This window comes from Garra rufa, chromosome 1 (assembly GCF_049309525.1).
Source record: "Garra rufa chromosome 1, GarRuf1.0, whole genome shotgun sequence".
Lineage (NCBI taxonomy): Eukaryota > Metazoa > Chordata > Actinopteri > Cypriniformes > Cyprinidae > Garra > Garra rufa.
This window is the reverse complement of record NC_133361.1, coordinates 71,718,934-71,745,476: the sequence shown is the minus strand read 5'-3', so window position 1 is coordinate 71,745,476 and position 26,543 is coordinate 71,718,934. Positions and strand designations below refer to the sequence as shown.

The 26,543-nt window shown below is 36.4% G+C and overlaps 1 protein-coding gene and 1 pseudogene across 1 annotated transcript; both read left to right on the top strand.

The window, feature by feature from the left end:
- The window catches only part of LOC141338782 (uncharacterized), a 551,053-nt pseudogene that overhangs the window by 40,241 nt on the left and 484,269 nt on the right, over positions 1-26,543 (top strand).
- On the top strand, positions 1,741-18,658 carry LOC141342504 (NACHT, LRR and PYD domains-containing protein 3-like). The gene is made up of 12 exons (XM_073846966.1): positions 1,741-1,746; positions 7,174-7,256; positions 8,065-8,178; positions 8,331-8,444; positions 8,800-8,913; positions 9,025-9,138; positions 9,225-11,009; positions 12,901-13,074; positions 14,064-14,237; positions 16,582-16,755; positions 17,951-17,997; positions 18,108-18,658. The coding sequence occupies exons 1-12, from the start codon at positions 1,741-1,743 to the stop codon at positions 18,656-18,658; spliced, it is 3,450 nt and encodes a 1,149-aa protein (XP_073703067.1).

Here is a 26,543-nt window from a genome sequence, read left to right as displayed (position 1 = left end):
TGACCCTCTGGGTGTATGGGTTAAAAAAATGTCGGGTCAAAAATGACCCATTGGTTCTTTAAGTGACTTTGATGAAAAATGGTGACAGTCCTGTATTTGGATAAAGCCTTGAAATAATTTCATTTGTATAATATATTTTAATAAGGTACCTCAGTAGTACAAGGCCAGAGACTAATAAAGTAGTATATCATTTCAGGGTGTATGGCCGCTCCGATGTGCTGTGTGCAAGGACCTCAAAACTGAAATGCACTGTGAAAAATGTGCAGTTCCTCTCTGCATCAACTAAAAAATTAATTGTTTCAGAGACTACCACAATGTCTAGTGTGAGTTCCTCTCTCTAGCAAAACAGATTTTTGGATAAGCAAAGTTTTTTTCAGTTGTGATTTTGGCCTTGTGTTCTTTTTTCCATTGGCCAAAGTGTTTTTCCTTTAGAAATCCGGTTGTAACATGCAACAAATAATGCAAGAAGAAGAAAAAAAAACATTGTTAAATGTAGCTGTGTGGTTGACTGATTATTTTCCTAAATTTAAAATAGTTTGCATTGACACTGTTTGTTTTTGTGATTCTTTAATATGCTACGCCTGAAGCCCAATGGGTCAAATTTGGCCCTAATCCTAAATTATGGAATAAAGGGTTAAAATTGAAAAATTGGATATTTTGGTGTTCAGTGAACTTGTAGCAGTAATTTAATGTATACTTCATAATTTTCCAAAGAAGAAAAGGGTTCTTGGGTTCTCCAGGGTTAAGCAGACATCATTGCAGCTAATAAATAAACAAGATATCACACAAATAGAGTTATAAGTCTTCTTATCATTATGTGTTTTTTTTAAGATTAGAGGCTGAAGTCTTGTAAACCGAAATCACAGCAGATGGCAGACACTGTTTATCCTGCATCAGCACACTGTCCCCTTTCCTCCCTCTACAGGTGCAGTGTTGTTTTTGACAACCATCTTAGATTTAGTCTTAGTCTTAGTCTTTTGGACTAAAATGGTTATTAGTTTTAGTCAAATTTTAGTCACTTCTATATGTGATAGTTTTAGTTCAATTTTAGTCGACGAAAAGTCAAGAAGGTTTTAGTCTATTTTTAGTCAAAAAAGGGGGAAAAAGTAGTCTTTTAACAAATTAATGTAGGTCAGTAAGTATTTTGCTGTTGGGTAGTGTCACTTATAAGTTCTGAAAATAGCAGATCTATAGTTCAACACAATGTGAGCTTCCGGATCGACTATTTTCACCAATAATTACAAATAATGAAGGAATGTTTTAGAACATAAAAGACAAACAAGGATGGAATGCTAAAACGGCTTGCCATTCTAGTATGGCAAAGAGCATTTAATGCTAAAACGGCTTGCCATAGCGGCAGGTACTTTTTTCGGTTTTAATTGGCATGCACAATAAGCAGAAATGTCATGCATTTTAAACGTCTGACGGACCACCCACTAACATTTTCGTCTATTCTCGTCTCGTCAACGAAAACTCACACACGTCTCGTCATGTTTTAGTCATCAACGAGCCATTTTTATCTCGTCATCGTCTCGTTTTCGTCATGGAAAAAAGTGGCGTCAACGAAATGATTTCGTCATTGTCATCGTTGACGAAAACAACACTGTACAGGTGAACAGCTCCTCCAGGTGTGGCCATGGGCACTCATCCTCTGCTATTTCGTCATCATTTCTGCATTCTTCAGATTCATTATTGCTGTCTTGATTTCCATGTGTCAATCAATAACTTCTTGACTGTAAGATGACGGTCAGCTCACGTAAATCTGCAGTAGCCGGAACTTGTTTTTCGGTTCAAATAACATACAAGGCTTTTCATTGGTCGGTTTAGATGAGATATTTTTATTGGTCAGTGGTTGAAATATTAATAGTAGTAAATAGTAATAGTAAATTACTTAGTTTAATTTGTACTCAAGTACAGACTTAAAATTATACTCATGAAAGTACCCAAAAATGTACTTAATTACAGTAACGTGAGTAGTTGTAATTCGTTACCTCCGCCACTGTTAACAACACACATTATGTACCTGTTTTTTTTTGGGCAAGAACCAGATGATGAATGTCACGTCATAAAATAATTTCTGATATGAAAACTGTCTAATGTGATCACAACTTAATAAAAACACTGTAAGTTAGGCCTATTAATTGTAATGATTTCATTTCAAACAACGAACAAATGATATAGAGAAAGTGAGCAAACTATCAACAGAGCTTTTTTAAAACTATTTGAAACTATTTACGAATTAGTAAACCACTGCATCGCAAAACGATTCACTGTTTTGAAGCACTCCAATCAGATTGTGAATCATTTGATTCTAAACAAAACTTAAAAGCACAAATGGGGAACGGGACTTTACAGCGCATATCGCAAATTATTTGATTTAGATGTATAGGAGAGCATCATGGGATGTTTTATCCTCACCGGGGATAAAAATAATACAGCAGAGGCAGGGATGCATAGACCAGTATAACCAGTATGAGTCAGTATACCATTTAATAATTTTTTACTCAAGAAGGCTGTATAGTGTACGTAGCTGTCGGTCCTAGCAGCTAGAAAAACTAAAATTTTAGGCAAATTCTATTCGCAAGAAAAAGCGTCCAAAGAGTCCTCCTGTTATCATCACTAACAGGCTGTCACTCATCTTAGATCAGCACGATCTCAAAAAGCTACGTTATAATAAATGGATATCTTATTTACAACTCGTAATTCGCGTCTACACTTTGTTATGAGGTTTCCGGAGAGGTTTTGCATAACTCAGAACAGGATGGATTTTCCGCAGCATGCATAATGCAGAACTGGATGAGTGAATTCCAACATAAACCCATCTGATTGATCATGGTGTGGAATAATGACAAATGAGTAATTTATGTTGAATACAAAACCCCCGACATGGAGTAAATAAATATAGTACAAAGACAGAAAGATTATCCCTCAAAAAAGTCTTCCCAGGTGGCAGATTACTCTCCATTTTATAGCTGGCTTCACGTTGTGGCGTTATGGAATCACACGTATGGTGTTTTTTTGATGTGGGGGTGTTTGCATTTTAAAGAGACATGACAACTAGTTAAAAAACCATACGAAATTTGCCAGATCCTAACTGCTTGAATTTAATCAGATATGTAATCCATATATTTTTTACCAAATAATGTCTTGGGGAAGGGCCCCCTTCCTGATTTTTTATTTTTTTACATGTGTTTTGCACACTTTAATGTTGCAGATCATCAAACAAAATTTAAATATTAATCAAAGTGATTACCCAGTGACAGCCATTATCCACAAATGGCGAAAACATGGAACAGTGGTGAACCTTCCCAGGAGTGGCCGGCCAACCAAAATTACCCCAAGAGTGCAGCGTTGACTCATCCAAAAGGTCACAAAAGACCCCACAACAACATCTGAAGAACTGCAGGCCTCTCTTGCCTCAGTTAAGGTCGGTGTTCATGACTCCACTATAAGAAAGTGACTGGGCAAAAATGGCCTGCAGGGCAGAGCTCCAAGACGAAAACCGCTGCTGAGCAAAAAGAACATAAAGGCTCTTCTCAGTTTTGCCAGAACACATCTTGATTAACCCCTAAGACTTTTGGGAAAAAATGTGACTGACGAGACAAAAGTTGAACTTTTTGGAAGGTGTGTGTGCCATTACATCTGGCGTAAAAGTAACACAGCATTTCAGAAAAAGAACATCATACCAACAGTAAAATATGGTGGTGGTAGTGTGATGGTCTGGGTCTGTTTTGCTGCTTCTGGACCTGGAAGACTTGCTGTGATCAATGGAACCATGAATTCTGCTGTCTACCAAAAAATCCTGAAGGACAATGTCCGGCCATCTGTTGGTGACCTCAAGCTGAAGCCAACTTGAGTTCTGCAGCAGGACAATGATGCAAAACACACCAGCAAATCCACCTCTGAATGGCTGAAGAAAAACAAAATGAAGACTTTGGATTGGCCTAGTCAAAGTCCTGACCTGAATCCTATTAAGATGCCGTAGCATGACATTAAAAAGGCAATTCATGCTTGAAAACCCTCCATTGTGGCTGAATTACAACAATTCTGCCAAGATGAATGGGCCAAAATTCCTGCACAGCGCTGTAACAGACTCATTGCAAGTTATGGCAAACGCTTGATTGCAGTTGTGGCTGCTAAGGGTGGTCCAACCAGTTATTATTATTATTTTGGGGGGCAAACACTTTTTCACACAGGGCCATGTGGGTTTGGATTTTGTTTTCCCTTCATAATAAAAAACTTCATTCAAAAACTGCTGTTGTTTACTTGTGTTAATCTTTGATAATCTGAAACATTAAAGTGTGACAAACAAAAAAATCAGGAAGGGGCCAACACTTTTTTACACCACTGTATATATTCACATAACATTTATCAAATATATTTACAGTGCATTTCCCACCTTCCTCCTCTCTTTCTTCTGTCATCTCCATCACCTCTTTTAAAAGCTTGTCTTTAGTGTCACTAATAATGGCTTCTTTTCCAAAGTGACCCCTGTACCTTGGGTCAAGAAGGGTGGCCTTTCTCAGGAGCTCTTGAAGTTTAGCTGGGCTCAAGAACAGCACACATTTTGTCTTGATATTTTCTGTCAGAATTGTGTAAATCTCTCATTTTGTGTTTCTATTTGCCTCTGATTAATCATAGTTAGGCCTCATTTATCCAAAAGTAGGTACTGCGTTTTTTGAATGGAAAAATCTTTTTTTATGAATAACTTTCACAATATTAAACAAAAAATAATACAAATTTGCTCTGTTTCTCACACTAGTGTGCTTTAATGTTTAATCTGGAAAATTGCTTTTTAATGCTTTTAATTTGTATAAAATTGCAAAAGTCACACTTGTGGTGTTCCCGGGTCAAAAATGACCGGACTCCAAACAACTGCTTATAAATCTCTTATTATGCTATATTATCACCAAATATTGGATTCATTATTTTGTCAACTTTTTTTTCTTTCATTTAGGACTGGTTTCGTGTTTCTATCATGTTTCTGATTAATCGTAGGCCTCATTTATCCAAAAGTAGGTACCTATTTTTTAATGGAAAAATAATTCAATTCTTACACTAGTGTGCTTTAATTTTTAATCAGGAAGTTTGCTTTTAAATGCTTTAATTTTGTACAAAATTGAAAAAAATCACACTTGTTAAAAATGGCTGGAATAATTGTGAAACATTTTTATGAATAATTTTCACTCAAAAAACGAGGTACCTACTCTCAGATAAATGAGGACTACGATTAATCAGATGTAAATAGAAACACAAAACCAGTGCTAAATGAAAGAAAACAAGTTGACAAAAAGATTGAATCGAAAATATGGTGATAATATAGCATAATGAGAGATTTATAAGCAGTTGTTTGGAGTCTGGTCATTTTTGACCGGGAACACAACAAGTGTGACTTTTTGCAATTTTGTACAAAATAAAAGCATTAAAAAGCAATTTTCCAGATTAAACATTAAATCACACTAGTGTGAGAAACAAATTTGTATTGTTTTTGTTTAATATTGTGAAAGTTATTCATTTAGAAAAAAAATTTTTCACTCAAAAAAGAGGTACCTACTCTCAGATAAATGAGGCCTACATTAATCAGAGGCAAATAGAAACACAAAACCAGTCCTAAATGCAAGAAAATAAGTTGACAAAAAGACTGAATCCAATATTTTGTGATAATATAGCATAATGAGATATTTATAAGCAGTTGTTTGGAGTCTGCTCATTTCTTTCACAACACTCTCTAGCTCAGGGGTGCCCAATCCTGTTCCTGGAGATCTACCTACCTGCAGACTTTAGTTCCAGCCCTGCTCCAACACAGCTGTCTGTAACTATCAAGTACTACCTAAGAGATTAATTGGCTGGTTCAGGTGTGTTTAATCAGGGTTAGAGCTGAACTTGGCAGGATAGTAGATCTCCAGGAACAGGATTGGGCACCCCTGCTCTAGTCATTTTCACAGCCAAAACTTTAAAAACTATGCTAAAATGACCCCCCCCCCCCAAACAGGTTTAGCAACCGTGCTGACAGTTTGAAAGAGAAACCAGATTGCTTTACATGCAACTTTTACACCTGATCATTTTTTTTTCCATTTTGAAAAACTGAACATTAAACTTTTTATTACATTTGCTTATGCAGAAATTTACATGTACATAATGGGAAAACAAAGGACATTTTAAGAACTTGTCTAGTAGTCAAACATTTTGATCAACGCAAGTCTTCAGGCACTTCCTTATTATTGTAAGTATGCAAGCATAAAATACTAACATGATTAACAATGGACAAACATGGATTACAAGATTATAAGATGTTTCACTCTAATGTTCTGTAAACACACCTTTTCAAATTTTAATATTACTGATGTAACGGTCAGTGTAAATGAAAGTAGCCTACTGTTGTCACCACCTTCCTCATTGTTTTTAAAGGTTGTTTATTACTCTAAGTAATATGAAATGTAATAAATATATTTTAGTCATAGATATTACTCATGCATTGCCTTTCTTAATTAATATAAGGAGAATATCATACCTTTATGTTCTTTCCGTAATCTTGAGCAAGAATCACGTCTTCATTTATTAATAGATAAAAACCATTGTCTTTAGACTGCAACACTGGATTTTTCTTAGTTGATGACACTATAAAACTTAATTTTATTTGTGTAAAGCAAAACTAACAGCCATCAAACCCTGATTTAGTGATACATAACTAACATGTTACACTAAGTGACTACATCTCTTCTATTGAAAGAACTCTAATATAGCAGTGTTTTAATTTATGGTGATGTTGTGTAATGTAAATATGAGACATGCACTGTAAATGTCACTTTATTTGAGTATCACTGTCTTGTTTTAGAATAAAATATCCAAATAAGCATGAAACATTTGCCTAAAAAATAAAATTGTGTAAAATTTATTCATACAGTTCTGTAGTGTCATCAGACCTATTCAAATTGACCAATGGACCGTTCAACCACCAAAAGTGTCCATCAATGTCTGTCATTATACTGTCTGTGTTGCTAAACCATTAACTATTGACCATTATTAACTAGTGAACTGGAGCAATTTAGGCTGGTTTTAGCTGTTTTTTTAAGCTGTTTTTTACATCTTAAAATGTTCAATAGAATGATTTATAACAATATAAGCAGTTTAATTACTGTAGTTTTTGTGATTGTTTGTCATTTCCATCTACAGTCACTGGTGGAGATCAAGCTGTTCAGATCCATCATGGATGACACTCAGAGATCGTTAAATGAAGATTATTTTCCAGGATGGAGGTACTTTGAGTAACACATTAAAGAGTCCCATAATGCTTTTTCACTTTTTAAATTTTAGTCATTGTGTAGTGCGTATGTTTGGGCATGAAAAAACATCTACAAAGTTACAAATCTCAAAGTCCACTTAAAAATCCCTTTTCGAGAACTACAACGAACGGCTCGTATAAACGCAAGCATTTACTAAAGTGGGCACAAACTGCTCCGTTAGCCGTGTAGAGCCGTGCTGTTGATGTGTGGTATAGAGGGTCGAGACACATCCTGGTACTCCCAAGGTTTAGAACGGCATAGACTGGTGTTTCTCTCCATCAGTCCAAAACAAGTCCAATAAAGTGCATGGATCCATAATAAAAAGTGCCTCACATGATTCCGGAGGGGTCAGTAAAAGCCTCCTGTAGCAAACCGATGTGTTTTTGCAAGAAAAATATCCATATTTAAAAAGTAAGAATCACTTTAATGTAGGTTGCGCTAACAGTTGTACACAGGACTTGCTGCTTTAGGAAGGGGTGTGGCAGAAACTGACTGAAACGCCGTCTAAGCTGTGCGCCAACCGAAATACAGTGGGACTTTTAACCAATCACAACACATTTAGTTTTCGGAAGGCAGACCTTCATCAAACCCGGAAAAAATAAAGCCATTTGTGCCAGCCTGGGGAGAAAGCTATTGTAAAAATGTAAATTATGTGAAAAATAATGCACTTTTTCAAACCACCAAGCATGAGAGCATGTTCTAGAGCACCCCCAAAACAAAATAAAGACTTTGTAAAAGATGTGATTACTATGATTCTCATCATAATTCTGTTCTGTTTTAGTCCAGTTCCTCAGAAGAGATCAGAACAAGAGCCCAGCTGTGTGTCTATAAAGAGTGCTGCTTCTATGTTTGAGCCAGTAAAGTTTAAAAGTGGAGTTTCACAGCCTGGTCCCAGGTTTGACATTCAGTTCACAATTTATGTATACATACAGTGCATAAAAATGATTATAAAGTGCTCTTTAAAATGAATTTGATAATAATAAACAAATAGCTGATTTGTCACATACAGTAATTTAAACAATTTACTTAAATCTCTTTCTGTTTTAGTCCAGTTCAGCAGAAGAGATCAGAACGAGAGCCCAGCTGTGTGTCTATGAAGAGCGCTGCCTCTATGTTTGAGCCAGTAAAGTTTAAAAGTGGAGTTTCACAGCCTGGTCCCAGGTTTGACATTCAGTTCACAATGTTTGTATACACCTTGTTGAAAAAAAAAAAAACAGCTAAAATCAGCCTAGCCTGGTTGGCTGGTCTTAGCTAGTTTAAGCTGGAAGTAGCTGGTTTTAGCTGGTGGTTTCCCAGCCTAGCAAGCCTGGAAAAGTGTCCAAAACCCCTCTAAATCTAGCCTGCTGACCAGCTAAAACCAGCCAACCAGCTTAGGCTGGTGTTAGCTGTTTTTTTTCACCAGGGCATGAAATGGTTATAAAGTGCTCTTAAAAATGAATTTGATAATAATAAACGAATAGCTGATTTGTTACATACAGTAATTTAAACAATTTACTTAAATTTCTTTCTGTTTTAGTCCAGTTCTGCAGAAGAGATCAGAACGAGAGCCCAGCTGTGTGTCTATGAAGAGTGCCGCCTCTATGTTTGAGCCATTAAAGTTTAAAAATGGAGTTTCACAGCCTGGTCCCAGGTTTAATGTTCAGTTCACAATTATGTATACATACAGGGCATGAATTTGATGATAATAATAAACGCATAGCTGATTTGTTACATACAATAATTAAAAATCTCTCTGTTTTAGTCCAGTTCAGCAGAAGAGATCAAAAGCAGAGTCCAGCTGTGTGTCTATGAAGAGTGACGTGTCTGTGCTTCAACCATTACATTTAAAAAGTAGAGATACACGGCCAGTTCTCAGGTATAACATTTCTGTATGAATCTTCTCATTGAAGATATAAAATGGAATACACAATTCATTGCGCTTGTTAACTTTTTATTTTACAGCCATGAAGTCCTCAAGATGTTTAGATCAAATCTAATGAAGAAATTTGAGTGTCTGTATGAGGGAAATGCGATGCAGGGAAACCCAACACTGCTGAATGAGATCTACACAGAGCTCTACATCACAGAGAGTGAGAATGAAGAGATCAATAATGAGCATGAGGTGAGACAGATTGAGACACAATCCAGGAGAGCTGGAACAGAGGACACAGCTATCAAATGCAATGACATCTTTAGACCTTTACCCGGACAAGACAAAGCCATCAGAACTGTGCTGACAAAGGGAGTCGCTGGCATTGGAAAAACAGTCTCTGTGCAGAAGTTCATCCTGGACTGGGCTGAAGGGAAAGAGAATCAGGACGTCCATCTCATATTTCCACTTCCTTTCAGAGAAATCAACTTGATGAAGGGTAAAAAACTCAGTCTTTTAGGTCTTCTTAATTTCTTTTTCCCAAAAACAAAGGAAATTGAAATGTCCAGTGGTCAGTATGAAGTGTTGTTCATCTTTGATGGTCTGGACGAGTGTCGCCTGTCTCTGGACTTTAAGAGCAAAGTGAAACTGTGTAATGTATCTAAATCAGCCTCAGTGGACATTCTGCTGATGAACCTCATTGTTGGTAATCTACTTCCCTCTGCTCTCATCTGGATCACCTCCAGACCAGCAGCAGCTGATCTCATCCCCTCTGAGTGTGTCCATCGAGTGACAGAGGTACGAGGATTCAATGAGCCACAGAAGGAGGAATACTTCAGGAAGAGAATCAGTGATCAGAGTCTGGCCAACAGGATCACCTCACACCTGAAGTCATCCAGGAGCCTCTACATCATGTGCCACATCCCAGTGTTTTGCTGGATCTCAGCCGCTGTTCTAGAGAAGCTGTTGAGTCGAGCAGAGAGTGGAGAGATTCCCAAGACTCTCACTCAAATGTACACACACTTCCTGATCCTTCAGACCAACATCAAACATGAGAAGGACTATGAGAAGAAATTGGAGGATGAAGAAATGATTGTAAAACTTGGGAAACTGGCCTTCCAGCAGCTTGTGAAAGGCAACCTGATCTTCTATGAGGAAGACCTGAGAGAGTGTGGCATTGATGTGACAGAAGCATCAGTGTACTCAGGATTGTGCACTCAGATCTTCAAAGAGGAGTTGGGCTTGTATCAGGGCACAGTCTTCTGCTTTGTGCATCTGAGCCTTCAGGAACATCTAGCAGCTCTATATGTGCACCTCGCCTTTACAGTAAGCAACATCAATGTTTTTGACCAAACCAAGCAAAGTCTGTTGTCTAAGATTTTTAACAAGAAGAAATGCAGTTCATTATCCGAGCTGCATCAGAGAGCTGTGAATGAGGCTTTGCAGAGTAAGAATGGATATCTAGACCTTTTCTTGCGTTTCTTTCTGGGTCTCTCAGTGGAGTCCAATCAGACTCTCTTACAAAATTTACTGACACAGACAGGAAGCTGCTCCTACATTAAAGGGGAAACAGTTGAGTACATCAAACAGAAGATCAGGAAGAATCACTCTCCTGAGAAATCCATCAATCTGTTCTACTGTCTGAATGAGCTGGGTGATGATTCACTGATGCTGGAGATCCAAGATTATCTGAAATCTGGAAAAATAAGAGAGACCAAACTCTCCTCTTCACAGTGGTCAGCTCTGGTTTATGTGTTGCTGACATCGGAGCAGAGGATGGATGTTTTTGATTTAAAACAATTTCTTGGAAAAGGACATACAACAGTTGAAGTTCTTCAGTATTTGTTACCTGTGGTTAAAGAATCTAGATCAGTTCGGTAAGTCATACTAAAATCAATCACATTTATGATTTTAGCATGTAGTTTTTAAAAATAAAAAAAATCTCACAGAATCACATTTCTGGCAGTGAGCAGACAAGGTTTTTGTGTGGCCTGTGCAACAATCCCTTCAAGAGTTTCCAGGACTTTTTCAGATTTTTGCGGCCTAAAATGACTGATTTTGTGGCATCTTTTCTCAAAAATTTGTGTCAGTACTTGCGTTTGCGAACATTCTTCTAACATTTTTATTATTTTTCTGACCTTAAAAACCACTGGGCTCTGTAATTCTTAAAAAAAATTTCAACACTTTACTTCATATGTAACGACATAAAATTTAAATGTACAAAACAGTTAAATGTGCAAACAATGGATTAATTACAAACAATTATTAATTAAAATAACAAAAAATCAACATTTGCAAGTAATTCATTCATTCTCAAGAATGTCAACTATGCATCATCTCCACACAACTGATACACGATATGTGAAAACCAACATTATATTTGTTACTTCCACATAAGTGTATAAAATGTGTGTTAAACTACAGCTCAAATAAGATCAAAATCATCTGAATCATCCTCAGTTTCCGATCTCAGAGACTCCACTGAAGAGCCATTGGTTGTGATACAAGAAAACCAAGGCTCTGAGATTTTGGTTAGTAGTTGACCATCTTGTAGATGCTGGTGTTTATTTCAGTATCTGTGGAGTTTGAGACAGCATCTTTGTATTATTTGGCCAAGGTACTCAATACAGCAGTGTTGCCAAGTCCGCAGTTTTCCCACAGAATTCGGATACACCAAAAAAAATTTGTCTAGTTTTGAGTAGCAGTTAGGTGGGTTTTGTCTTTCCAGAACACATCCAAATCCAAATCTGAGTTGCGCTGGCCCTAGATTTGCCAAGTAAAGTTCAACGCAAGTTAGATCACGTTAGTTCATTTTGTGGCACATGGCTAAATTGAATTCATGGATGACAATGTGTTACAATGCCATTTCACAGTGTTACAAGGTTCAAACACCTTGACCTCCTGAATAAAGTATATAGCTGTTTGCCCATCTGGCATGTACTTGTTGAGTTTACCTTCTGCATATGCCTGGCTGACTGTGTCAAGAATTGAAGTCTTATGCTGCCTTTACATGCTATTGGAATTATCATAAATACAAGTTTCCTAATCGGAAATTAGATGTGAATGCCTCTCAGGTCGTATTTACTACTGGGAAATTCAGAAATAATTTTGATACTAGAGTTTCCGAGTTGAGTGGGTCATAAAGTTCAAACATGGTGAAGAGGACAACCAAACTACATCCCTTCATCTTGTTACTAAAGTAGTGTACTTACAGGCTATTTGACCGAAATTTCAGAAATAGGAAATTTTCGATAACACGTGAAGGCAGCATTATTAGCCAATAGGAGTTTGAGGTTCTCAAAGTACTGTGTGCATGCTTCATACTGAAACTCCTTGAAGCTGACATGCAAATCTTCCGGATAATTGAATATGTTGGTAGTCACTGGACGTCCACTCTGGAAGATGCTGAGAAGCTAGAGGATGACCTTTCACTTTTCAACCATGATGATCATCTGGGGAAATTTTTTGTCTTGAAGAGTCAAATACAACGATGCCTTGATTGGCAATGCTTTATTTTTGTAGACACTTCACAACAGCCAGGTGAATGTATCTTGGCAAAAATGCACCAGCATGCATAAGTAATCAAGCACTTCTTTAAAACCAGTGACAGAAAGACAATCTTCTTTGTTAATTTAAATAAATACATTGCTGTACAAATGCATTGCTGTAACAGGTGTTTTATGAAGAATTGAATGACTAAAACATACATTTAAAATCTAAATGAAGGCCATTCACTTGTTTTCAATACAGTTTGTTTTGTTCAAACAGGTTATGTGGATGTAATCTCAGTTCTCAGTCGTATGGGAGTTTATCATCAGTTTTACAGTCCTCAAATTCTGTCCTAAAAGAGCTGGACCTGAGTAACAATGACCTGAAGAATTCAGGAGTCAAGCTTCTTTCTGATGGACTGAAGAATCAAAACTGTCAGCTGGAGATTCTGAGGTAAATGTTTTTAAGACAAATAAATTTACTTAATATTCAGTGTTTATCAAACTGTAAAGCGTATGTTAATTTACATGCAAGCAACTCATGATCCAATTTTTGCAGTGTCTCTCTGGATTTGAAAATGCAACATGCATGAAACATCTGCACTTTTATTTAACTGGCCATCCTAATTACTAGATGATAAAGATTATTATTATTATTATTATTATCTCATCATCTGGCGAGAACAGAGCAACACTGACGAAAATTAACCATGGTTTTAATACAAATAAAACAAAAAAAACATAGTAACTATAGTTAAACCATTGTAACAACAAATTAACCATGGCTTTGCCACACTAACCATAGTTTAACCATGGCATTTATAGTAACATTTTAGTTACACAAATGGTAATCAATTTGCCAAAAAAACATTACTACACTTTTACTATAATAAATCCATGGTTAATTTTCATAATGGAAGAACAAAGATTACAATCAATGCAATCCCATGAGCACATTCAGGGTTATGTTACACATGTATACAAACAAGCAGCTCCTGAAGACAAAAAAGAAAAGAAAAGCTGATGACGTACTCTTGGTGCTCCAGTAATGACGTCATAGACTGTCTTCACCCAATACACTTGTTGTGTTTACACACATGCTTTAAACTTTCATAATTACTTATTAGTTTGTCTCATGTGTCTAGTTTAGTTCTTCATTATCTTGTTTATTTATACTTCTTGGTTTCTTCAGTTCATGGTACATGTCTGTTAGCTCTTTTGTTGTGTTTTTTTTTTTCTTCGTCTTTGGACCCTCTTGGAAACTTTATTTGTTTTATTTAAATTAATACAAACTTGCTGCAATTGTATTTACTCTTCTTCCCTGCAGTGCCATTTAGGGTGTTTTATGAAGAACCAAATTACTGAAACCAACTTTTAAAATAAAAAAGTTAGGGCATTTGCTCTTTTTTTTCAATATAGTTGTTTGTTTTGTCCTTTACACAGGCTGTGTGAATGTAATCTCAGTGCTCAGTCCTGTGAAAGTTTGTCTTCAGCTCTACAATCCTCAAACTCTGTCCTGAAAGAGCTAGACCTGAATAACAATGACCTGAAGGATTCTGCAGTGAAGCTTCTTTCTGATGGACTGAAGAGTCCAAACTGTCAGGTGGAGATTCTGAGGTAAACAGGTTAAATAAAATAAATAAATTAAATTGTTTGTGTGGTAAAATGTTTGTAATTTTATATAATAATACAGCACAGAACTATGTTAATTTACAAGAAAGTAGCTCATGATTAAGTGTTTTCAGTATTTTTCTGGATTTTTTCATTGGCCATGCTAATCACCAATTGACCTTGACAAGCGCTGTTAGACAGCTGAGGCAGACTAGCTTAAAAAATACATTTTTAAATGTTTTTATCATCCAAACAAATAACCAGTAGGTGCATGATGGAGTGCAGCAGACCAGCATGAAGAATATCAAATATTAACATCATATCAATATCAGTAAATTTACCATAAACTAGTGTTTAAGGGCCCAATTCACCATTGCTTAGCTAAAAGTGGAGTGTTCTGTGTTTCTCACAAACAGAGAGAGCAAAAGTGTCCTACATGCCACATAGAATTGACATGCTACATCATTACAGAGTACATTTGAAATTGTCCAGCCTTTTAAAAACAAACGAAAGCTGTTTTTTTTTTTCACTAAATATTCATGGACATTGTCCATTCTTCGCATACGGCCTTTCTAACACAAAACACGTCTTACAAAATTTTAATTAATATTAATATCTTGTCTACCACATTCAGTTCTCAAAAGTCTTGTGAACAACTGTTTTGTATGTGATTCATGGCCTTATTACAGTGACCAAAAAACTAATCATGCATAAACCTTATTTTCTCAGAAATACAAATTTGTACATACATGCTGATTATGTATTATTGTAGCAAAGTTTGTGCTGAATACAGTGTAATCAGACAAAAAGTCATGTAGGACAGTAGAAAGTTATGTCAAACAAATGTAAACAGAAAGTGATGTCAAAAGTCTGTATTTTTTCTGTATACTGAGTGGCAACACCAGTGACAAACTCCACTGGACAGCCATTTCCATTCCCATCATATTAATTATAAAATTCACATCGGTTTATCAACATAAAAGTAACAATTTAAAAAAGTGTACAGATTACAAGTTTGCTTTTTTATCACAATGCATCATTTCTAACATATTTGCATAGGTAAAAAACTATTTATTTAGATTTATTAATAGATCTAGATTAATAGATTTATTTTTGGAATTTTGATTTGCCTTTTTTTATAGGACAGTGACAGGAAGCAAACTCGCTAAACTTTCTCAAACCTAAACCTTAAAGGTGCCATAGAATGCATTGAAACAATATTTTAAATTGTTCTTGGATATCTACATAGAAGGTATATGGTATAGGAAAGGGCAAAAAGTCTCCAGAAACTGTTTTACAGGTCCAATCGGCGACATTTTACACTCACTATTGTGATGCATGTGCTCTGTGTAATGTTATAATGCAGAGACACAAGTACTTACCACACAAGTTCAGATGCTTGTCAGTGATACTCAGAATCTGTAAATCATTCGCCATCATCATTTGGCATCATCAGCGCACACATCTCTCTGTTTATGTGGTAAATGAAATCTTATGTTCTGCAATGTAACAGGCTACCGCTAGCATTAAGCTAACCATGTCCCTTCAGTGGCTTGCATTATTTTACTGATGTACTGACGTTACTGATGATTGGGCGATGCAAATGTTGGGGGCGTAACTATTAACAATCCCGGGACTATTGCGTAATAGTCGGTGTTATGTTGGAATTGACCTATTTTCAGTGGTCTTTTGCAAACACCAGATTTATATAAGAAGGAGGAAATGGTGGTGTTTGAGACTCATGGTATGTCATGTCCATGTATTGAAATGTTACTATTTAACTATGCCAAGGTAAATACAGTAAATACCTTTAAAACATGACCATATGTGACCCTGGACCACAAAATCAGTCTCAAGTGGCTGGGGTATATTTGTAGCAATAGCCAAAAATACATTGTATGGGTCAAAATTTTTGATTTTTCTTTTATGTCAAAAATCATTAGGAAATTAAGTAAAGATCATGTTACGATTTTTTTGTAAAATTCCTACTGTAAACCTATCAAAATTTTATTTTTGATTAGTAATATGCATTGTTAAGAACTTAATTTGGACAACTTTAAAGGTGATTTTCTCAGTATTTAGATTTTTTTGCACCCTTAGATTCCAGATTTTCAAATAGATGTATCTCGGCCAAATATTGTCCTATCCTAACAAACCATACATCAATAGAAAGCTTATTTATTGAGCTTTCATATGATGTATAAATCTCAGTTTTGTAAAATTTAACCTTATGACTGGTTTTGTGGTCCAGGGTCACATATAGGAATAATGACTGAAATAAGATTTAAATATGCAAAAGAGATATCTGATTGTCAGACTAATGCCATGTGGACTATTGCTGTGTTTGTAGATTGTCTGGCTGTATGGTGACAGAGAAAGGCTGTGGTTATGTGTCTTCAGCTTTGAGTTCAAACCCCTCACACCTAAGAGAGCTGGACCTGAGCTACAATCACCCAGGCGATTCAGGAGTGAAACTGCTCTCTGAAAAACTGAGGGATCCAAACTGCTCATTGGACAAACTGAAGTATGTCAGGCAGAAAGTTCTATTATTTTTATTAGTTTTATTATTACAAACCTTTTTTTTTTAAACAGGGCCAGATTCAAAGTTGTGGACATACCTGGGGGCCTGATATAATATTTTCTATCAATTTTATATGCCTGTGATGTGGCAAGTCAACTGGAAGACATCTTAGTCTTATTTATATAGAGAGATCCAATCCAAATGATCCAATCCAAAAATCAATAATAAAACAAAATAATGTTGAAAAATATAACCAACCAAACATACAAGCAAGTAAAAAGTAATAAAGGGAAACAACGAAACACATTACAAGCAATAAACTAAAAGTACTTTTACTATCTGAGAGTGCTTTAAAGGAATAGTTCACCCCAAAATGAAAATCATTTACTTACCCTCATGTTGTTCCAAACCTTTGTTTCATTACTTTGTTGAACAAAGGAGACAAAAAATATATATTGAAGAAAGAGAAGATATGTTTAATGTTAGCAACCAAATAGTAGCCATTGGCATTCATAAAAATAATAAATAAAGTGATTGCTGAATATGCTTGGTATACCTTTAAAAGGCCTCTAAACATTTTTTCCTATAATGATTTTAGGATTATATTAATACTTACCTTTTGCAAATAATATATCTTTTAAATCTCTGTATTTGTTTTAATAATTATTACACTCACATCTCAGTTAATAGCTCAGTTAATAATAAAACTAAATGGTAAACTAAAACTGATTACATGAAGTCTTGGGACAGTTTTATTTCAGGTTTGCATGTAGCCTATTCCATGCACGATTTGATGTAAAATGAGAAATCTAGCATTCTTATTGTGTTATATTTTTACATTTGTATTGCCAAAGGAGCTACATTGCAACAGTGTCATGTATAATTTAAAACAGTACAAAATGAAAACAGTACAAAGCAGCATAACAGAACTTTAGAATTTAAGTTCAATTGTGAATAGCCTAAAAAACAGAAATAAAGGAGTGAAAATTATTATTAATAGTACTAGTATTTAAAATATGGTTTAATTATTATTTAAAGATGTTTTAATTAGCCTAATGCAAAGGAACAATAAAATAAAAAGTGATCAACAATTTCTTAATTCATGGACATCGTGAATAATTCAAGATTAAACCTGTCAAAAAATCTGACTAAACTAAACATTTTGTTGACTGACTAAATGTGACTGTGTGTTTTCTAGTGTGGATCATGGAGGAGAATCCAGGATTACATCAGGACTGAAGAAATGTATGTCTACACACACACACACACACACACACACACACACACACACACACACACACAGACAGCTGTAGTGATTGTTGTTGTGTTATAACGGTCTCTGTTCTTGTGTTCAGATGCCTGTTTTCTCACACTGGATCCAAACACAGCAAACACTGAACTCAGTCTATCTGAGGGGAACAGAAAGGTGACATTTGGGGAACAGTTGGTGACATTTGGGAATCAGTCGTATCCTGATCATCCAGACAGATTTGTTGGATATAATCATCAGCTGCTATGTAACGAGAGTGTGTGTGGACGCTGTTACTGGGAGATTGAGTGGAGTGGAAATCGTGTGTATATCTCAGTGTCATATAAGAGCATCGGCAGGAAGGGAGAGGGTGATGAGTGTGTGTTTGGATCTAATGATCAGTCCTGGATGTTACTCTGTGGTTACTCCGGTTTCTTATTTACACACAATAACATACAAACTCGTCTCCCTGTAAAGTCCACTACCAGTAGAATAGGAGTGTATGTGGATCACAGTGCAGGAACTCTGTCCTTCTACAGCGTCTCTGACACAATGAGCCTCATCCACACAGTCCAGACCACATTCACTCAGCCGCTTTATCCTGGGTTTAGGGTTTTTCCTGGATCATCAGTGAAACTGTGTGATTTATCAGAATAGACTGACGAAAAAAATTCTACCCATAATGATTTGAGCTGCATGATAAATCAGTAACTATTATTTAGAGATATTATGTATGAGATATTAGTTGTCTCTTCATGACATTAATATTGCACCTGAACTTCTGTCACTGAATAAATGTGCCATAAATCCTCACATAGTAAGATTTTGTCCTTGTCACTGCTGTATGCCTTGTGCATACTTAAGGATCCAGGGAAATTTCCTTCCAGCTGAAGATCTTGTTGCACCACAGCTATTTGTATAGGAGATTAAATTAAACCAAACCAAACCTCAAGTACTCTGTCTGTAAAGCAATATGAGAACAGCAAGGTAAGTTAACATAACCCTGCTGAAAAAAAAACAGCTAAAACCAGCCTAGGCTGGTTGGCTGGTATTAGCTGGTTTTAGCTGGAAGTGGCTGGTTTAAGCTGGTGGTTTTCCAGCTTGACCAGCTAAGACCAGCCTGGCCAGGCTGGAAAAGTGGCCAAAACCCCTCTAAAACCAGCCTGCCGACCAGCTAAAACCAGCTAAAACCAGGCTGGTTGACCGGCTAAAACCAGCCAACCAGCCTAAGCTGGTTTTAGCTTTTTTTTTTCACCAGGAAAGGAAAAGAACGCAAGATAAAGTAATGCATAATAGTTTATACATACCAAATACTGAATGGTTTTGTGGTTTACTGGAGACCAGCTGCTGTTTTTTTTGTGTGTGGCTGGCCTCCAACTCCTTTAGATGCCATTTTAAAGCTTTGATCCTCTTATTTATTGATTGTCGCTGAGAATAAAAGGCTCACCCTGCCCATCATCCTCATTGTCTGAGGTTAACTGAGGTTACTGTGGTAGGCAATGTTGGGTTGGCTCATCTGTAGTTTTTGAAGTTCTTTTCAAACTTTGTTTGGCTTTTTAAAATGTTGTGCATGTTTATTTTTCAAAAAAAAAAAAATAGAAGAAGAGAGTCATTTTAATCAATGTGCAACTGTATTAGTCATTGTTTTGTATTCTAGAAAAAAAAAAATGTACTGCTTGTATTGTGTCAGCTACTATAAATAATTCTAAATTTAAATTCAAAGACAATCTTTGCATGTCCCAAAATTGTATTCACATCCAAAATGAGGCAGTTTGAATGCTCCCATGCAGTTTCATTGATGCTCGAAGCCAGAGGGCGCTCTCTAATAAATCCCTAATATGGACATTGCGCCTACTGCATCCCACCGATTGAGCCAAAGTAAGCCCACACGAGCCAATCGCGTTCTCTCCTGTGGCTTACTTTTGACCAATCGCGTTTCTCTCTGGGGCTTACTTTTGACCAATCGATTTTCTCTCCTGTCGCTGACTTTTGACCAATCGTGTTTCTCTCCTGTGGCTAACTTTTGACCAATCGCGTGACTTTTTAAATGATAAATACAGAACAAAACATGTCGCTACTGATCAGATAAGTTAAATTCATCGACTGTCCGCTAATTAAGCTACATTGCTATCAACAATGAAGTGTGTATTGTGTGCGAAGAAAAAATTACTCATATTTATTTACTTATATAGAGAGCTGGGTAGCTTACTTATTGTAATAACTGTAATGGCTGTAATTCGTTAATAATTCCAAGTTACATGACAAAAATTGTAGTTAGTTACGTAACCCATTAACAGTTACATTACACATTTTAATATATATGTAATATAAGTAAATCAGACTTCTTTTACGTTACTTTTAGATTACTTTTGACCCAACTTGTTTATCACATTGATTTAAACAGGATAATCTTGTACCATTTTGACATAAAAATGTAAAGATTAAGAAAATAGATTGCATTTGTTGTTATTAACACTAAGTGCATTAAACACATGTTTGTGAATAACTGCAAGGAGTTTAATAAAAAAAAACTAATAATTAATTAAACCATAAAAATAATAAATTAAAGTAAATCATTTTAAAATCAATTAAAAATGCACAAAAAAAAGAAATATTTTATTTGTTTACCTGCATGTCATGTGACCATAACCTCATCAGAGAACCAATGAACATGAAAATGTGATAACTATTAGAATATTCATTTTAAGTAAATATATTAGTTAAAAGACAATCAGATGAGAAAATAATTTGTGCATTATAATGTGTTTGAAAGACAAAAGCCTTTGTTAAAGGTGGTCAAAAAATCTACAGCGTGATAATTCAAAAAAAATGAATGTGTTTATCAGTAGTTGACGCAATGTTGAAACACTTTATGCAAACCTGAAATGATTTTTGTAAATCTGTGGTCAAATGCTGTGTCTCCACCTGAGTAGTGACTGGTCTTTGTGTGAGTGTCCACAAAACTGGAAGACTTTATGTATATAAGCAGTAGGCTATTTTAGAAAAGAAAATTAAAGGATCAAAAAGAGGAATTAGGAAGAATCTATCAGTTATGAATAGTTTAATGTCATTGTGTAAATAATATGTAATCATATAATACATAAAAAAGTAACTGTAGTCTGATTCTGGGTATTTTAAAATATATATTTTTTTTATCTAAATACAGGTACTTAATATTTGGATTCTGATTATGCAGATCACATGTGATCAGCTACTACCCAGCTCTGCTTATATTACTTATATTTGGTAATAATACTAGTGACCTCCTCCGAGCCTAGAATCATTACTAGAAGGAAATTTCAGACTTCATATTTGACTTTACATATATTTGTACATATATCAGATTCCTGTCCTCTGTAGAAAACTCAGGCCAGTTTATGGTCATGTTTATTACCACAGTAATATGGTTTACATGTAGCTTGTTAAATTATCATTACACACTTAACATACATGTATCTTTCAGTTTGCTAGAGGTAATAGCGTCTTTCTGATTTTCATTACAGAAAATGTACGCTTACCCCTTTTTTCGCCGCCAATCGGCAACATCGAGCCGGCTCCTCATGGCGCCATCGGAGGAGGCGAAGCGCCTTGAAAATGCGGAGTCGGGAAGGGCCAAACCCAAGGAGGAGGTGCTGGCAGAGGCCTGTACTTTTATCAGCACAAACGGTGGAGACCCCAGTGAACAGTTTTTAGTACTGGCTCACTGCAAACTTCAGTTTGGGAAGTACCAGGGCCAGAGATTAAGATGGCTCCTGGAAAGCTCTCTGGGGTACGCAGTGTATTTGGTGCTCAGCATTTCCAAAGAGACAGCGCAGACAACCCCCCTGTCAGAAAATAAACAGCTCTTCCTACAGTACATTTCTCATATCAGAGAGATGGCTGAAGAAGTGGAGAAGTATGAGAGGAAGCAGGAAATGCAAGCAGAAGCCCGAGCATCTGGAGACCAGGGCTGCTTGATGGTGGAGTTTGGTGACTTCCAGGTCCGGTCCATGAAGGATGTTTATGAGGACCAGAGCAAGGAGGCCCAAGCCTCCTTCTTAACACTAGTACCATTTTCTTCACTGTTATGCCTAAATATAATCATAACGATTATTAACACTCCTCCAAAATTACTGCTTCGCAGGCTGTTTGTGGGCTGCATTTATGGTGTGCCGGCCTGTGCCGGTCCTTCTCCATTGGCAGAAACAGCAAAAACACCAGATTCTCCATGTCATCAGCCACCAGCTGAGCTTCCAGGCCACTGGAAAGATCATCTTCCACCTTTCCAGCATGAGTGGATCCGGAACACACTATTTAAGGCTAACCCATGAACCGGCAAGCCAGAACTAGTGTCCCAGCTGAAGCTTTGGTGGTATCCTCCTCAGCCCCCTTTAATTAACAATCAGCCAATCGCCTCACCAGACCTCTTCTTCTGTCGGCCCCTTTTCTTATGGATGCCGCTGAAGATGTGGTTATTTCCTCTTATCTGTGTTCGCCCAGACTGTGGTAAGCACAGACTAACAGCAGCAGGACTTTACCGCACCGTGCGCAAGGTTTTGGACATCGATGGGTGGTATGACCTTGCCACTGAGTATCTGGAGTCCAAATGCTGCAAAAAGAAGTATCCTGCCTGGTCCGAGGACATCTTAGGGCAGCTGGATATGGGCCACCGCAGTCAGTTTCCAGCTTTGCTTACATACAGGTAATTCATAATGACAATCATTCATTATTAGGCATTTTTATTTGTGTGTTTTTTTTCAACAGCCAAAGCATTTGCATGATTATATTGTTTCCTTGGATACTCATGTGACAACCGGGTGCTGAAGATGATGAGGGAGAGGACACTGGGCAACAGTGTGACCCTTTTACCTGCCCTACTTAAGCCTAAGTGGCTGTTAGCCGTGTACGCCAGGGTTGTTCTGTGGTTCACGTGGTGCACAGACAATAATCTGCTCCTTAACACCACCAAAACCAAGGAGCTCATTGTCGACTTCAGGAAGGAAAGAAGAGGCTCACATGATCCCATCCACATCAATGGGATGACTGTTGAGTCTGTTTCATCCTTTAAGTTCCTGGGGACCCACATTTCAGAGGACCTATCCTGGACTACCAACACCTCCAGCCTGGTCAAGAAGGCTCACCAGTGCCTCTTCTTCTTGAGAACACTTAAGAAGAACCAGCTGTCCTCAGCTATCCTGGTGAACATCTATCGCTGCACGATAGAAAGCATCCTTACGAACTGTGTCACAGTCTGGTACGGAAGCTGCTCTGTTGTGGAGCGTAAAGGGGGTCGCACACCGAACGAGAAGCGCAGCGTCGCGTCGCGCCGAGGACAGCTGGAGGTATCGCACACCGGACGCGCACATTCTATACGCGCCAGCTCATTTTCAGTGAAGTTCTGAACTGCAAGATGGGTGAGTTTTAACTAAATTTATTGTTAATATTATTCTAAATATATAATTTTAATTGATAATAGCTAAGTTTTGAACGTTAATCAATGAAAAGAATCTGTGTTATATGATAAGTCTGTTATTGTTTTTTGGTAGCCTATCTGTTACTAGGCAACTATGTTACATAGTAGCAAAATAGTTTAGCTAAGGTCAGAGCCATACAGAGAGAGAGTTGCGACAACTCCGTTGACGCCAATGGACCATTTTTTTTACAGCAATGGCGGATCGTGGAGACGCTCAATAGTTCCCGGAAGTTCGCGCTAATAATATCAGCGCCGTAGAGATGCAGCAGAAGAGACCGCTGTGATCAACTTTTAGACGGTAAAACATTTATAGAACAAAACTGTATACTATCAGCACAGCTAATCAATTTTATGCATTAAAACAGATTATTATTACATTATTTCTCACTTAATTAGTAGATTTACAGGATGTTATGCATTATGTCCGTGCAGTTTCATCCATCATTGTGTAATTAAGGCTTTTAAACAGGATTTTTGCTGATGGGAGCTACTTAATAGTTCTGAATTTATTGCAATGAATGCTGATTGACCTAAGTGAGAATGAAAATTTTAAAATAGGCGAGCTATTTTCGTTTCAGAATCATGCTAGGCTATATATATATATATATATATATATATATATATATATATATATATATATATATATATATATATATACACACCACTGCTGTATTATAGCAGTAATCACTGTAAACCTGTATGTTATTACTGTTTTTACACTTAAACGTCTTAGCTAAGTAGAACTACAAAATCATTTCTCCTGTTATTCTCCTTCTCTATCCTGCTTTCAGAACAAGAACCACCTGAAGTAAAACAGTGCCAGCTCCTAAGTATGATTACATAACATTTTGTCAATGTAATCTATAGATTGCTCCTGCTGACTATATCCAGTTTTTTTATGAAGACTTCAGATGACCAGCACCTGTGAAGAGATGACGTCAACCCTTGAGAGGACTTCAGATGAAGCAGACTCTAAATAAATATACAAAACTGATAAATTGCCCTTGCACTGTAATCAACATGATCACATCATGCTTTAATCTGTTCATTGTTTCTGATTATGTGACGTTACTTAACTGCATGATTTGTATAGCTTAATTTCAGAACATTTCTGCAATATGGACATTACAGTAAAACAGATACGCCTGTTAACAGAGCTCTTATTTGTAAAGCTGCAAGAAACAATGTGTATACTAAAAAGTGCCATACAAATAAATGTAAATTGAACAAAACTTGATGCATATTTTTTTTCTCCTCACCAGATCAGTAGAGTAACCATACATTCACTCTGCTTTATGTAACTGGTGCACTCCCACTGTAATGGAGACTGTTCAAGGACAACTTGGTTTATAATTTATTATTAATGTCTAAATTGATTTCTGTAAATATGTGCATAACAAAACTCAACATACATAAAATATATGATTTAATGTGTAAAAATGTTTTAATTTTTTTTTTTCAATTTGAATATACTACAAATACATTTTTAGATATTAATAATTGAGGGGTGCACAAGAATCAAAAACCTTAATCAAGATTCATTTTCACTTAATCTTAAAATATCTTTACTTATTTGGAATTAATTTAAAAAAGACAACAAACTTAACACTTACAATGAGATTAGTAAAACGACAATAAACATTAAGATGTGATTGCACTTGATTAACATACAAGCTGTAAGAACACACGTACATATAGAAATAATTGTATTTAACGTTATATATAAAGGCTGAATTACTTGGTAAAAGACCACGATGTTGTTTATATAGCAAAACACAGACTTTTACCATGGTAACTTGGTAACAGCCTTTAATATGTTAACAAGGCAGGTACAGATCGCTAACCACATTAATCCTCAAATATTAGCGGTTTTTATCTTTTAAAACCAACACTATTACAACTACATATATATATATACTACGTATACATTATTTTATAAATAATGTCAATAAATCATTTTTTGTCAACTAAATACCAAAAATTGCTGTTCTGTCCCTCTAACTCAATGTATTCCAATTGCCCGCTATGAACTTCCTGGAACTATTTGAGGGCTGCGTGTATCACGTGACGATCGAGCGTTTTGGACTTCCGTTGTCGCAACTCTCTCTCTGTATGGCTCTGGCTAAGGTTAGCTAGCCAACCTGAGTCAAAACGTAACCAAACACCTTGAAAAGTGTATTTTAATGAGTTTATGTTTAGGTTTCAGTTTATAATCTATTTATAATATCGATCTGATGTAAATAAAGAAAACCATAGTGTGGCCATTGAATGTTTGTATAGTCCTAGATAAATATACAGGGCTGTTTATTCCCTAGTTGCCAAGAAAAATGCATCAGATATTGGGGTGTGCGATATATATATGGACTGCGATAATATTGTCATTGTTGTTCTGACGATGTTCAATTTGACATTATGAGTATATTGCAAAAACATTCAAAACACAGTGTACAGTGCACTCATTAACAGTGCATTCTTTCACTGCATGATTCAGTCTACTAAAGTACATTTAAAATGATCACAAATTTAGGACATGGGGACAGAAAATGTAGATTTATTTCACTTCATAGTTAATCAATATCACACGAAGACTATTTACTGACACCTACACTTAAAATATCTCTTTAGCATTCAGAGTTTCAAAAATCAGTATTCAACGTTTTATGTTAAAATAACAAAACATTATTTATTCATTTGTAACTGCAGGTTAAATGCATTCATGACCTGCATTAAACAGTGTGTATATACAGGGGTTGGACAAAAAAACTGAAACACCTGGTTTTAGACCACAGTTAGTATGGTGTTGGGCCTCCTTTTTTTGACCAATAGAGCATTTCGTCTTTGGAATTGTCATATACAAGTCCTGCACAGTTGCCAAAGGCATTTTGAGCCATTCTCCTCTTGCAGATCAGGGGTCAGGTCACTACATGATACTGGTGTAGGAAAATGTTATCTGACCCGCTCCTCCAAAACACCCCAAAGTGGCACAATAATATTCAGATCTGGTGACTATGCATGCCATGGGAGATGTCCAACTTCACTTTTCTTGTTCATAAGACCACTCTGTGGGGTTGGACAATGAAACTGAAACAC

What these genes read in the sequence shown, in the direction of transcription:
- LOC141342504 (XM_073846966.1), top strand. An exon ending in GTTTCACAGCCTGGTCCCAG is followed by an intron (nt 8,914 to 9,024) that starts GTTTAATGTTCA and finishes TCTCTGTTTTAG; the next exon opens with TCCAGTTCAGCAGAAGAGAT. An exon ending in TGTCAGGTGGAGATTCTGAG is followed by an intron (nt 14,238 to 16,581) that starts GTAAACAGGTTA and finishes CTGTGTTTGTAG; the next exon opens with ATTGTCTGGCTGTATGGTGA.